The 15,046-nt window shown below is 41.5% G+C and overlaps 1 protein-coding gene across 3 annotated transcripts; it reads right to left on the bottom strand.

Moving 5' to 3' along the window:
- Positions 1-2,073: 2,073 nt before the first annotated feature.
- LOC128113365 (zinc finger protein 728-like) lies at positions 2,074-15,046 on the bottom strand. 3 transcript variants are annotated; one of them, XM_052742991.1, is made up of 4 exons: positions 14,937-15,046; positions 8,064-8,190; positions 7,107-7,199; positions 2,074-4,439 (listed from the first exon to the last, which is right to left on the bottom strand). In XM_052742991.1, the coding sequence occupies exons 2-4, from the start codon at positions 8,185-8,187 to the stop codon at positions 3,556-3,558; spliced, it is 1,101 nt and encodes a 366-aa protein (XP_052598951.1). In that variant the 5' UTR covers positions 8,188-8,190; positions 14,937-15,046; the 3' UTR covers positions 2,074-3,555. The 3 variants fall into 3 exon arrangements, with proteins under 3 accessions (XP_052598951.1, XP_052598952.1, XP_052598953.1); XM_052742992.1 differs by having other exon boundaries at positions 14,876-14,996; XM_052742993.1 differs by lacking the exon at positions 14,937-15,046 and adding an exon at positions 10,604-13,453.

The raw sequence follows: 15,046 nt of genomic DNA, 5'->3' as shown, positions 1-15,046 counted from the left end.
CTTATGTCTGGCACCACCCCCTGATGGAAAGCTGGCTCAATATATGCAAATCAATATATAATACACCAAACAGAGACAAACAGAAATCATCTCTTGTAGAAAAGTCATTTGACAAACTTCAAAAAGCTATGGATGATAAAACTATTGGTAACCTTCAATAAATGGAGAAAAATGAAAACTCTAGCATGAGACAAAGGTTCCTAATATCTCTACATTTTCAATACTATAATGAAATTCTTAACTAAAGAAAGACAAAAATAGAAATAGGCAAAGGAAAAAATTAGAAAGGAAGAAATTCAACTATGCCAGTTTACAGATGACATGAATGTACTCTAAAAGATCTTCTTGTATACTCCACCAAAGACTTCTAAATATAATGGTGCTGGCTAGTTTTATGTCATCTTGACACAAGTTAGAGTCATTTTGGAAGAGGGAACCTCAACTGAGAAAATGCCCCTACCACACTGACCTGTTGGCAAGCCTGTGATGCATTTTCCTGACTGATGATTGACACTGGAGGGCCCAGCACATTGTGGGTGGTGCCACAACTGGTCTGGAGGTCCTGGGTGCTATAAGAAGGCAGGATGAACAAGCCATAGAGAGGAAACCAGCAAGCAGCACCTCCTCCAAAGCTTCTCCACAGTTCCTGCCTCCAGGTTCCAGCCCCACCTGATCTCCTACCCTAACTTCACTCAGTGATGGATTGTTACCTGGAATTAAAGAACAAAATGAGCCCTTTCCTCCCCAACTTGCTTTTGGTCATGGTGGTTTATCACAGCAATGAAAACCCTAAGACAAAGATAAATACTATCAATAAAATAGCTGTTCACAAAATCAACATAAAACATCATTAGCCTTTATATACACCAACAAGATACTTGCAAAGAAAGTAATTAGGAAAAATAGCACCTAGTCACCACAGTCTTAAAAGGTAGGTTTGTTTGTTTGTTTTGTTTTGTTTTGAAGGAAATCTATTTGGGAATGACTCTAACCAAAGAGGTGAAAGGCTTCTACAAGCAAAATTTGGAAAAAAAAAAAAAAAAAAAAAAAAAAAAGCATCACTTAGAGGAAGGCATTATAAGACAGAAAGACATCACATGTTCTGGGATTTGCAGAGCCTGTTTTGTGAAAGCACTTAGTGTAATGAAGGCAACCTACACATTCAATGCAATCCACAGCAAAATCTCAGTGACAGAACTAGAAAAACACACAACTTACATGGAAGCAAAAATGACCACAAACAAGCAATTTATGAAGAAAGAAGAGTCAAATGTATCATATTACTCAACTTCAAACTATGCTACATAGCCTTGGTGATGAAGACTACATGGCACTCATATAAAACAAACATGTAAACAATGGAATGCAAAGTACCACCCAGACAGAAAACATTGAGGTAAAGGACACATAAATTTGACAAAATTTCCAAAAATATAGACAGACTTTTCAACAAATGCTGCTGGCAAAATTAGATATCCAGGGGGCTGGAGAGATGGCTCAGCAGTTGAGAGCACTGCTTGCTCTTCCAGAGGTCCTGAGTTCAATTCCCAGCAACCACATGGTGGCTCACAACCATCTGTAATGAGATCTGGCACCCTCTTCTGGCCTGCAGGCAAACATGCTGTATACATAATAAATAAATCTTAAAAAAAAAAAAAATTAGATATCCAAATTCTTCCAAAAGGAAGAATGAAATTAGATCCACTTTTCTTACCCTACACAAAAATAAATTCAAACTGAATGAAAGATATTAACATTGAAATACAAAAATTATCATAGTAACTAATAGCACAGACATGGAAACACTGAAACATGTCTGTGCTATTCATTATACATAATGAATATTCATTATACATAAAGCTGTATTGATACTACATCTGGGACTGTGCATGGCTGTGTGTGTGTGTGCCTCTGTGTGCATGTGTGTGTGTGTGTGTGACTGTGTACATGGCTCTGTGTGTGTGTGTGTATGTGTGTGTGTAAGCAGAAAACAGTTTAGAAAGAGAATAGGGTAATAAGGGGGCAAAGGGGAACTAAAGGGGAGTAGGAAGAAAACACTATGATACATACATATCAAATGTTGAATGGACACTTTTATTATTTTTATTAGTAACTTTTCCAATTGCTGTGATAAAGTCCATGAGCAGCTTTAAGGAGAGTTTAATCTGGCTCCTGGTTGAAGGCTATTGTCCATTACCGTTGTGGTTTGAGTACAAATGGACCCATAGGCTCATACATATATTTAAACGCTTGGTTCTCAGTTGGTGGACTGTTTAGAAAGGATTAGGAGATGTGGCCTTGTTGGAGGAGGTATGTCATATATATATGGTTTCTCAACAAAACAAACTCTCTGATATACGAAGAATAAACAATGTCTCTTAACACTTAGATTTGCAGGGTTTCTCTTACGCACAAATTGAAAACATTGCAGGAGATTGGAATCTGTTCAACAGCTATCCAATAACTTTCACCAAGTTCCTTTCTAGTCCTTGTCATATTCTTTCCATAAATAGGGCTTTTCTCCAGTGTGAATGCTCCAGTGGCCAGTGAAGGTTGAACAAACGTAAAGGCTGTGTGACATTATCTCCCGTACAGTCTGGTGACAGCTGAAGTAGACAGAAGAATGAAAGCTTCCCACATTCATTGCTTTCTTACTTTGATTTCTCTTCCCATGGCAAATGCCACGACCACAAACAACTTAGGGGAAGAGAGCTCTGTTTCAGCTTAAAGGTTATAGTTCATCATCGAGGGAAGTCAGAGCAGCAACTAAAGCAGAAACCAGAGTAGCTGTTCTCAACCTGTAGGGTCAGACCACCCTTTCACAGGGGTCACCTGAGACCATCTGCATATCAGACACTTACATTACAAAGCATAACTAGCAAAATTACAGTTAAAAAGTAGCAATGAAATACGTTTATGGAAAACTGTTTATGGAACAGCTTCTTCCTTGCTCCATCATGCTTGTGCTCACCAAGAATTTTTATATAGCTTTGAACATTTGCCCTGGGGTGGCACTCCTTATCCTTGGATAGACTAATGTACATCACTTAAAAATCAAGAAAATGTCCCCAAAGACATGCCTATTGGCTAATCCAATTGAGTCAAATACCTAGTTCAAAGTCCCTCAGATAATGATAGGCTATGTGAAGTTGACACTTAAAGCTAACAAGGACATCTGCAGAGTTTCTCACCTATGTCAGTTCTTTGGTGGTGATGAAGACGAAGTATTAGTCAAGGCTTTGGCACAATGCTTGTTGTACATGGAGAGTGCCTCCGCAGTATGAAGGGGCGATACTTAAGGTGCAAAGAACAGGTAAAGAACTTGCCAAATTGATTGCTTTTGTGGGCTCCCTCATCAGAACAGACTTGCCAATGCTTGTACACAAGACACAGGAATAGCTAACCTCTGGTCCTTTTCTGCACACATGCAGGGTTTCTCTCAGGTGTGAATTGTGTGAGGTTGAGCAACAACTAAAGGACACACAAAACAGTTGCCACATCTTTCACATTTGCAGGCTAGTTGTTTGAACACTTCGTGTGTTTTACTAAGAGCCTTTAAAAGCTCTTTCGACATCTTTCACATTCAGATGGTTTTCCCTCAAGACGAATTTTACGGAGATTGGAAAAGGTTGTTTGAATAGTAAAGCACTCACCACATTTTTCACAGGTGTATTGCTTCATTCTCTTATGGGTTCTCGCATGTTGAGTAACATCTGAAGGACAGGGAAAGGTTTTGCCACATTCCTCACACTCATAGGGCCTCTCCTCAGAATGAATTCTTTGATGTCTTTTAAGGCCTGAAGCATAGTAAAACATTTTGCCACATTCTTTGCACTTATAGGATTTCTGTCCAGTGTGAGCCTGCTTGTGTCGATTAAGGTGGTGACTCCTATTATAGGCTTTGCCACATTTTTCACAGGTGTAACGTTTCTCTCCAGTATGAACAACTTTGTGTCTACTAAGGTCTGAAAGACTACTAAAGGGTTTTTCACATTCTTCACACTTGTAAGGTTTCTCTCCAGTATGAACTCTTTGGTGTTTTTTAAAGTCTGCAGGACTGGAAAACTTTTTGCCACATACTTCACACTCATAGGGTTTCTCTCCAGTGTGAATTTTCTGGTGGTTAGTAAGTGTGGAAGGCAAAGAAAAGGCCTTGCCACATACGTCACACTTGTAGGGTTTCTCTCCGGTATGCATTTTATGGTGGTTAATAAGTGTGGAAGGCACAGTAAAGGCCTTGCCACATACATCACACTTGTAGGGTTTCTCTCCAGTGTGAACTTTCTGGTGATTATGAAGTGTGTAAGGCACTGAAAAGGCTTTGCCACATTTATCACACTTGTAGGGTTTCTCTCCGGTATGAATTCTCAGATGATAAGTAAGAATTGAGTTCTTAGCAAAGGCTTTGCCGCATTCTTTACATTTATAAGGTTTCTTTCCTGGTGAGTAAAAGGAAATGAAGAAAAGCTTAGGAACATTTGTCATATTTATAATGTTTATCTTTAACATGGAGACTATAACTCATTTCCATGGATAAATAAACTATAACATGTTCAACACCTAAAATTTCCACTGTATGTGGAAATCATTTAAACTTCAATTGAAATAGGAAGAAAACAATAAAATAGGATCTAAGAATAATGGAACATAATTCAAATTTAAATAGCTCCAAAAGTTGTAACACAGATAGTAATGGAAACTTTTCAGGCGTTATGCTAACAGAAAGAAGTCCATTAAACAAACAGAGAAACTGTATGAGTGTATACACAGGAAAATTCTGAAGTAGCCAATCTAGAAAAACAGGAAGTTAATGACGATTGTGCCAAACTGGGCAGACAGGGAAAAAGATAATGTTTTATCCTAAGCGTGAAGTTTTAGTTGTGGAACATAGAAAACACAGGCTGCAGAACAGGCGACTTTCCATAGACGGCTCATCACACCATTAAATAATATCTCTCATCAATTTACTTAGTAGGCTTTATATTATATTTTAATGACAAGAGTATAAATATCAGAAAGATAATATTAGGAAAAAATGTCAAGTTTTGCTATAAATGACATAATTTTGCTAACAACACACCTGTCAATTAACACATTTTAAAGAAGTCTAAGGTGAACCTGGCCTACAAAGTGAGGTCCAGGACAGCCAGGACTACACAGAGAAACCCTGTCTCTAAATAAGTAAATCAATAAATCAAAGAAAAAAAAAAAAAGAAACGTGACAGGACAAAAGGGGGAATTGTAATCAGAGAGGGAGATAATACAGAAGGAGGGAAGAGGAAAAATAACAGTAAGGTTTTCTTAAAAAGTTATAAGGGGGCTGGAGAGATGGCTCAGCCGTTAAAGGCTAGGCTCACAACCAAAAATATAATATTATAAGGGCTCATACTCTTAAGTATCTACCTAAAACTATATGTATTGTAGTACATGGAAATCTGGGTATAAATATGCATATAAAATTTCAATGAAGTTTTCCCATCTGAGCTGACAATGCTCCCTCCAAGAGCAAAGACCATGTAAAAAAAACCTCAACACCAGGCATGAGAAAGCTTCTTTTGAGTAATTAGTCAAGGTTGTCCAAGAGACTCCCACAACATTGCAGACTCTTATTAATGCCTTTGGTTGCTCATCAGAGGTGGAAGGTGAGTTCCTACTGCTGAAAACAGCACGCACTTAAGACACAGGGTCCAGAGTCCCAAGAGCCGGAAAAGACCTGGATGCTTCCTCCTTGAGGACTAATTTTCGTGGTAACAGATGGCACCATGCAAGCATCCAAAGAAGGGGAGCAACCAAAAGTCCTATCCAGTCCTGATGCCTATGAACTCCAACAATGACCAGCATGGCACAACAATCCTAAGGGTTCAGTATTGACAAGCATACCTCTGTGGTAACCAACAGCTCTCTAATTTAAGACTTACTCAATAAGAGAAATCATGCCTGGTATTGGAAATGTAGCCAACTATCCAGAGTTAATGAAATCATGGATCTTGAAGAACCTACAGCGACCACTCTTCTAAACTAGCATAATCTCTAACACTGCATTCTAAATGTTTGTCCTCACACCCACAGGGAAGTGCAGTCCTTATCCCTCATCAAGGGCACTTCTCTTTGCAATACACAAGAAACCATTACAGGAAACCTCAAATGATCAAAATGTACAGCTGTGGAGCCTAGTTCATCACACATCTCCAAAACAACTCCTGCACCTACGGCTCAGGGACCACTGTGGAAGAGGGTCTGAAACAATCGTCAAGAGTCAGAGGATCAGGAAGTGTACGGTGGGACAGTGTCTCCTAGTGATGTGAGAAACTACACTTAACGTCTCACCAACTTGACTCCCTAAAAAAGAGCTAGACAACGACAGCAAATACACATACCAGAGTGGACAGGGCAAGCCCACAAGGCCTTAACCGTGCACAAAGAACTACAGGCAACCAAGAAATGTGGAGAGAAGGAAAAATAGTCTTCCTCGGGGAAGAGCATACCAATTGGTTATCCAATACCAAATGTTCAGTCCTGAAACCATACATGCAAGTAACATTATACAGACTGAGCAGTTTATTTAGGAATGTAAGTATACATACAGACACTCATTTAACAACAAATAATTAAAAAGGAGGTCATGAATTTGAAAGAGAGCAAGGGGGAGTATATGGGAGGGTTTAGAAAGAAGGAAAGGAAGGAAATGATATGATCTCAAAAAAAATAATGTTTTAAGTGTATGTATGAGTTACTGAATACAAAAGCTTCACAGGTATATCTTTAGAAATGTGGGCAAATTTTCAGAGGTGTAGGAAATAGTGAAAAGTCTACTGCAATGTAGACTCTCACCAAAATGCAGTACTTTGGCAATCACTAAAAATATAAGCAGAGCTCAACGCTGAGAGACTTGAAGCACTATAATCAGCTGCGAGAGGCCCTTCTCTGACAACGGAAGTCATAAAGAGGGGTAGCTACGAACTTGTTTCTACCAGCAAACAGAAAATGCAGCTCAACGTACATGGTAAAGCCTGGCTTTCTGTTGGATCTGACCCCCTACTCTGCCCTCTGACCCTCCGTTGGATCTGACCTCCAACCCCGCCCTCTGACCCCTCATTCCTACACACCTGGGCGCACAGCTGCTGCGTGACTCTTCACATTCCGAAGCTCTTGGTTTTTCTCCAGAAATCTGACCAGTAATGGCTTGGAGAAAGAAAGGCCTGTTCACACAGGGACAAAGAAGAGAATTAACATTTGTATTCCATTATTGTGCTTCTAAGGAAGAAAAAAAGGATACAATGAATGACTGTAGAGGCAGCTGGACAGATAGTTCAGTGGTTAAGAGCATTGGCAGCTCTTCCAGAGGTCCTGAGTTCAATTCCCAGCAACCACATGGTGTCTCACAACCATCTATAATGGAATCTGATTCCCTCTTCTGACATGGAGGTGTGCATACAGATAGAGCACAATATACATAAAAAATAAATAAATCTCAAAAAATTATAAATAAATAAATAAATAAATAAATAAATGACTAGAAAATTAGCTTTTCAAATTGTTCCTGATAGGCATTTTAGAATACTTCCTTAGGAGGGATTTATAATCACAGATCTTCATTTCTGTCATTTACAAGGAAAACTATAACATCAGAAAAGAATAAAACATTTTCTTTTCCATGTGTGTTCCGTGCCTCACTCCATTTAATTTCTGACATTATAACTACAGTGAAGAATGCACACACTCAAATAAATAGATGAAAAGCACAAGAAGAAATTAAATGAAATTTGTCTTAGTTACAGCAACAATTCTGCCTGAAAAGCGGTCCTATGAGCTGGGCATGGTGGCTCAAGCCTTTAACCCCAGCACTTGGGAGGCAAGAGGCAGATCTCTGAGTTCAAGGCTAGCTTGCCTGGTCTACTGAGTGTGTTACAGGATAGCCAGAGAAACCCTGTCTCAAAACAAACAAACAAAAAAGCAGGCCTATATGGACCATGTTAGAAAGTGCAAGCTCCCATGAGATGGTCTATAAAAGGAGGTTACATGCTAATAGTGAATTAGGAATTCACTATGGACATGACCCTCACCCAGGAACACAAGGTTGCTGTAAATCTCGAGCATCACATCCCTGTACAGATTCCACTGAGCAGAGTCCAGGCATTCATACTCCTCTGCAGAGAAATTAATGGCCACATCCTTGAATGACAGCATGTTCTGAAATAAAGATCAATGAATAAATATCACACATTAAACTAATTAAAACCATTAGTTAAACTAATTAAAACCATTAATAGTAATACAAATGCCAATAGGCATTATGTGCTTGGGAACACCATTCTAAAGTTTACCTAAGGGAAAAGCAGAGCTAGAAATGCTTCTGACATGGGTAAATGATATTACTAACTTATTTTTGATATAGTCATATGATCTCACAAACTACCCATCTAAAGAGCATGGCAAAAGGTCCTATAAGTGCATATGGCTATCATATAATTAAGAATGCTAAGTGTCAAATGAATACAGCTAGTAGGGGATGGAAACCATACACACACTTGTAATATGCATCACACTTTATACACATTTCTCACAGGAGAAAGTCATAGCGTGTGAGAAGTTACTTCTCGGCAGGTAACACACAGAATCAATGTGAAATGAAATGAAAATGCAGAACTGGTACAGGCGCTGTCTGAATTTCCTAGTATGCACGGAGTTCAGTAGTAATACTGAATTTGTAGGAGTTTGAAAGTACTCCCCTTTCTTTCTTCTTTTCCTTTTTAATGTTTTAAGAAGTACTGGCTGTAGATATTCTTTTAAAAGCGTGTTAGAATTCTTGTGTGAGTCCATCTGGGATTGCTTTTCTTTCTTTCTTACTTTTTGGTGGGGAGAGGGTTGTTGGTTTTTGTGTGTGAGAGAGAGAACGCTTTGAATTATTGCTTCAGTCCCCGCATTTGTAGGGTCTGTTCAGGCTGCTGACCTCCTCTTAGTTCAGCATACATGGTTTGGAGGAATCTAGACGTGAGCGTTTCTTTTATATTTTCCAATGGAATGGAGGGAAGGTTCTAAGTGCTCCCTTAGAACACTGGGTTTCTTTGGTGTCCGCTGTAGTGTTGCCCTGTTTATCCCTGGTCCTCTTCACTAGTTCTTCCTTTCAGTTAGTGGAGCCAACAGTCTGTCTGCCTTCTCCCCAAAGAACAAGCTCTGAGTTTCATTGGTTGTTTTGATAGTTTTCTTGGTTTCTACTTCACCACTTTATGCTCTGATTTTTATCATTGTTGTCTACTGGACTTGTGTTTGGTTTGTTGCTCTTTTGCACAATTCTTGCAAAATAAATGACTTCATGATACATTTATTTGTGTTCTTTATGATTTTTAACAAATACTCTTAAAGATATAAATTTTCATCAAAGGACTACTTTAAGTTCATTAAGTTTCAGAAATTTTTTGAAATCTGTAAGATCCTGGGATATTTCACTCCAAGTTCCACGAGACCAGAGATCCCAACCTAGACTACTATACTCAGCAACTAAAAGGAGAAAAGAAAACTTTGCAGGATACAAACAGGTTAACAGAATTCATGTCAATCACACCAGCCCAAAAGAGAGCCCTAGCAGCAATACTTTAGACTGGAGAGCGGACAAACACAGCCACGAGACTGTAGAAAGGAAACAAAGGAAGGTCTAATTACTCACACACAAAGTATGAATGCAAACAACAAATAACAAACAGCCCAACAACAAAAGGGCCGCAACCATGCACACTCTGCAATAATGACTTTAAGTATCAATAGACCTTCCAACCACAAAACAGGCTAAATGGACTAAGAAACAAAACCTATCTTTCTATTGTTGAAAAGAAATTAATCTTAGTTTTAAAAACACACACTGACTTAAAGTAAATGATTAAAAAAAAAGCAGCCAAAGCTGGGGCAGTAGTTGGACAGATTAAAGGCACACGCCTTTAATCCCAACATTTGGGAGGCAGAGGCAGGCAGGTTCTGAGTTCGAGGGCAGCCTGGTCTAAGGAGTTCCAGGACAGCCAAGGCTACAAGGAGAAACCCTGTCTCGAAAAATAAATAAATAAATAAATAAATAAATAAACAAACAAACAAACAAATAAATAGAAAAGGAAATAAAAGAAAAAAAAGAGTAACCAAAGTGAGTGGAACATGAAAGCAAGCAGAAACCCACCCTCCTATGCACCTGAACACCTCCTATGCACATGTACAGCACTTCTTGTTCACTTCTCATTTAGGACGTTGTCAAAATTCAAGTGATTGTCTGATGTATGTTTGTTTTGTTTTTGTTTTTCGACACAGAGTTTCTCCATGTAGTTTTGGTGCCTGTCCTGGGATCTCGCTCTGTAGACCAGGCTGGCCTCGAACTCACAAAGATCTGCCTTCCCAGTGCTGGGATTAAAGGCGTGTGCCACCACCCTCAGCTAAATTCAAGTGATTTTTACAAGTTGCATTCCATCCCATTTTAGATGACCTTCTAGTTAGAAAATAAAAATGAATATAAAAAATTAACATACCTGCATCAAAATAGTGCTGAGATCTGCTTTTGTAACAAATAAGAAAACTATTATGAAGAACTATCACACATAGACACATGGTAGAGTAACATTTTCACCTGCTGTGGCAAGAGTGGAAACGGGGGCTATGTGTGGGAAGAAGCACCAGGACGTGTTCCTGGCTGACAACAGGAAAACTGTGCAACTGTGCAGACCGTGCATTTGTGGGAAGAGGGCACTTTGGCTCTTTCTATGGACACCACGGAGGAGCATGAAAGAAAATAAAAAATAACAGTGTGGCAGCTGTTCATTTCTATATTAACATTTCCCTTTTTATGTTTTCTGAGCTATAGTTTACAATTTTCAGCCGTTTGTCCACTGCAGTAAATTTTCTTTAAAATATGAATTCCATGAATAGCTCAGATACATGAATGAAACCAAAATACACTTAGTTGTTTTCAGTCTTAATCCTTATTCCCAGTACACCCCAATGCATTCTGCATATTAAGTGGGAGCTGAATGGATTTCTTTTCAGTGTTCTTTTCCTAACTCATGAATTTCAAGTTGATCAAGCCACCCAATGGAATACGAAGAAAACACTGCCAATCCCTCAGAAATACAGGAAGATCCAAATACTCCCGATGGAAATGTACGGTAGAGTGCTGACCAAGACAAGCTATGCCAGAACAGACTTTCGGGAGGAACCCACCAACTGTTGCTGAGTTGTAGCACTCAGGACGATGACAGATGGAGAGCAGGAACATTAAAAAGAATAGCAAGGCCTGGGAACACAGCTTCAGGGGACAAGTTCTTAGACGTGTGAGGCCTGGGTTCAATTCCCAGCAGAGTGGTAGACAGGAGAAAAAGTCACAATGCTGTGCTTGCCCGCTCCCTGCTCACACGTAGAGCAGCAAGGCATGACTCAGAGGACAGTCTCCAACATTTGGACTTGTTCCTCAGGATATTGAGTGGGACAGGCTTCCAATTTCTAGCTTGTTTCAGGCCTGACCAAGGCACTGAATTCTGACTTATGTCCCTCAACCTCCAAGTGAAAGAGCATTACACATTGAGTGGTAGATCAAGGCCAATGAAAAGTGACTACTGGGGTGATATTTTGTTGTGCTCTAACAAATAAAGCTTGCCTGGAGATCAGAGGGCGGAGCTAGCCATTAGTTAACCATAGAGGCCAGGCAGTGGTGGCACATACCTTTAATCTCAGCACTTGGGTGGAGGAAGCAGGCAAATCAGGAGTTCAAGACCACCCTGGGCTACATAAGATTGATCCACTCTAAAAGAGAAACAGAGCCAGGCGGTAGAGGCTCATGCCTTTGATCCCAGCACTTGGAATCTCATGTCTTTGATCCCAGTATTTGAGAGGCTCATGCCTTTAATCCCAACACTAGGGAAGTGGAAACAGGAAGTGACATGACTGGGCAGAGAGAGGAATATAAGATTGGGGGGGGGCACAACACAGAAACACCCCTTTCAGGTTGAGGAACTGGTGAGGTAATAAGTGGCAGTGGCTTGCTCCTTTGTCTCTCTGATCTTTCAGCATTTATCCCTATATCTGACTCTGGGTTTTTATTATTAAGACTAATTAGAATTCAAGCTATAGCCTAGAAGACATGATCCTATAATATTTCACAAGTTCTGGTAATTCTATCCCAGGACAGTCTCTTGTTGCCCAGTCTGGGGACCTTGGTCCCACATTGTGGAAGGAAAGAAATCTAAACTTTCCTCTAGCCTGCACAGGAACAGCATGGTAAGTGGTTCCACATGTGCACACAGACACACAGCCAATGAATCAGCCAATCAACACAGTAACACGCACGGGAGGGGATGCAACCGATTCACGTGACACAACACAGAATAAAGGAGAAAAGAGGAATTCAGGATGGTGGGCCATGTCCATCATTTTAGTTCATGGAAGGGATAGACACAGTTCCAAGTGTTCAAGTCAAGTCTCATCTGTATAGGGAGTTTAAGGCTAGCCTATGATATGTAAAGTCTTCCCTCACAAAAACAAGACAGAGAAATATGGAAGACATTATTTTAGGAACTATGTTCTCACATAATTTGAAAAAAAGTGATCCATACAAATTAAAGGTTTCATCAAATGCTGATCTAGACAACCCTAAAGAAATGCACATGGGGCTAAGGTAACAGTGGCTCCTGACACAGGAGCGTCTCAATAATCCTCACGAGGTTTTCTCAGCAGAAACAGCAGCTGGGGAAACAGGCCCATACATCACCACTGATGGATAAAAAAGAACAGTAAGAATACACAAGCAGAGCCTTGGAACTGAAGGTTCTCAGGCAGTCGCTCACTAGTACACCCAGAGGAGAGGAGTCCACAGAACAAAGGGTCCACCCTAGATCCAGTTGGGGAGAGCTGCAGTGAAGAGACCTGGGAGACCTATACTTTCTAAACAACTATCCTAAAAAATACCTTCCATCGAAAGAGCATAGCAGAGTCTGAGGAGACAGCTCAGAGGTTAAGAACACTGCTTGCTCTTCTAGAGGACCTGAGCTCGATTCCCAGCACCCACCTGTTGGCTCACAGCCATCTGCAATTCCAGTTCCAGGGGACCCCACACCCTCATCTGGCTTCAGTGGGCACCAGGCACGCAAGTGGTTCACAGACATACACATAGGCAAATACTCATTGACAGAGAGAGAGAGAGAAGAAGGAGGAGGAGGAGGAGGAGGAGGAGGAGGAGGAGGAGGAAGAGAAGGAGAGAAGAAAACAGAAGAAGAAGAAGAAGAAGAAGAAGAAGAAGAAGAAGAAGAAGAAGAAGAAGAAGAAGAAGAAGAAGAAGAAGAAGAAGAAGAAAACAGCAATGGAGAAGCCTAAAAGCTCCCCAAGTCACAAGTAGAGTTTTTTAATAGAAAACACAGTGTGGTGATACATTGTGTACCCTAATAAACTTGCCTGAGGATCACAGGGCAGAGACGAAGTTTCAAACAACCACCCAGTATTTTCTTTAAAAAAAAAAAAAAAATAATAATAATAATAATAATAATAATAATAAATTAGACGTTGCCTAAGGTTCTCCACAGTGAGAAATGGAAAACACATCCTCCACTGTTCTTTACCTAGAAGATGGCTGCCAGCTGGCAGGAAAACTGCTCAGCTCAGAGAACCACAAGAGCCCAGAGCGGGGCGAAGATGGAAGCAGTCCTCCTCCAAGAGAACTAGTGCAGATTCCCAATGGAAGAACTAACCGCAGGGACCGTCCCTAATGCCGCCCAGCACAGGCCACTGCTCACAATGGGAAGTGTCCGCTATGCTCAGGCCGCTGTCCTCACTGGGGGCTGCCTGTGGGTGGAGGGCAGAAGGCCAGCCACCGTGGACTCAATTAGGTGGGCTTTAAAAGCAAATATTTGAGGACACGAGTCTGGCAAAGTTTACTTTCTAGGTGAAAGAAACGCAAATCCGGGCTGGAGAGATGGCTCAGCGGTTAAGAGCACTGACTGCTCTTCCAGAGGTCTTGAGTTCAATTCCCAGCAACCACATGGTGGCTCACAACCATCTGTAATGAGATCTGGCGCCCTCTTCTGGCCTGCAGGCAAACATGCTGTATACATAATAAATAAATCTTAAAAAAAAAAAAAAAAAGAAAGAAACGCAAATCCTTTCTGGACAGGGAGCAAACCGTGATTCCCTCAGAATTGCTGCACATTCATACTCCTCCCCTAATCAGAACATGGAGTCTCTGTCGCGCCCTCCTTCAATGGAAGCTGGTCCTAGACACAGGCCTAGAACAACACAATGGAGAGAGCGGAAGTCATGAGAACTCTCGACTCTTGTCGAGGTGCCTTGGAGATTTTGAGAGAGAAGCCAGAGACATCTGACTGCTCTCCTCCAGTGCAACTCGGCCACGTTGTTCCTGCCCCCTCCTCTTGCCTCCCTCGTTTTCTCGAATCTGAGATAAGAGTTTATTAACTTCATAAACGTGAATACTAGGTGGTTTACCAACTCTATAAACACGAGCACGACGCGGCTCTAAAGTGCAGCAGGGACCAGAAACTCCACTTTTCTTCTCTAGACACGCTGAGAAACCGGACGGCAGCCCTGTGAGAGTGAGTCAGCCGGTGGCAGCACGCTTCCCCAGGCTGAGCTGAAAAGTGAGTCCCCCCGGGGCACAGCCTCAGGGGCCGGCAGTCGGCTAACCGGCCCTGCCGGGGAGGGAGCGCGATCCTGGGTGGCCTGAAGCAGCAGCAGCAGGCTGGTGTTGGCTCCCAGCACCGTCCTTATCGCCCTCTCCCAAGCACGGACCTCAGTCCAGGCTCAGTGGCCCAGCCTCGGTCCGAACAGCCCCTCCAAAGTGAGCCGCTTCTCTCCCTGCCTCCCGGGTGCCCCGTGCCCACTCCTTCCAAGACGGACCTACCGGCTCACCCTGCACAATCAACCCCTCAGGCCGGGTGGGCTGCCCTGCCCCCTGAACCAACCTTCACTCAGAGATCCAACCCCAGCAGGGCAGTAGGAAACGTGACCCTAAATTGGAAAGGGAAGCCGCGTGAGGGCGGGACACGCGCAGAACGAACTCTGAAGGCGCCGC

Source organism: Peromyscus californicus, unplaced genomic scaffold (genome assembly GCF_007827085.1).
Source record: "Peromyscus californicus insignis strain IS unplaced genomic scaffold, ASM782708v3 Scaffold_18__1_contigs__length_77618521, whole genome shotgun sequence".
In the NCBI taxonomy this organism is placed as follows: Eukaryota; Metazoa; Chordata; class Mammalia; order Rodentia; family Cricetidae; genus Peromyscus; species Peromyscus californicus.
Note: the sequence above shows the minus strand (reverse complement) of the source record. Positions and strands in the feature narration are given on the sequence as shown.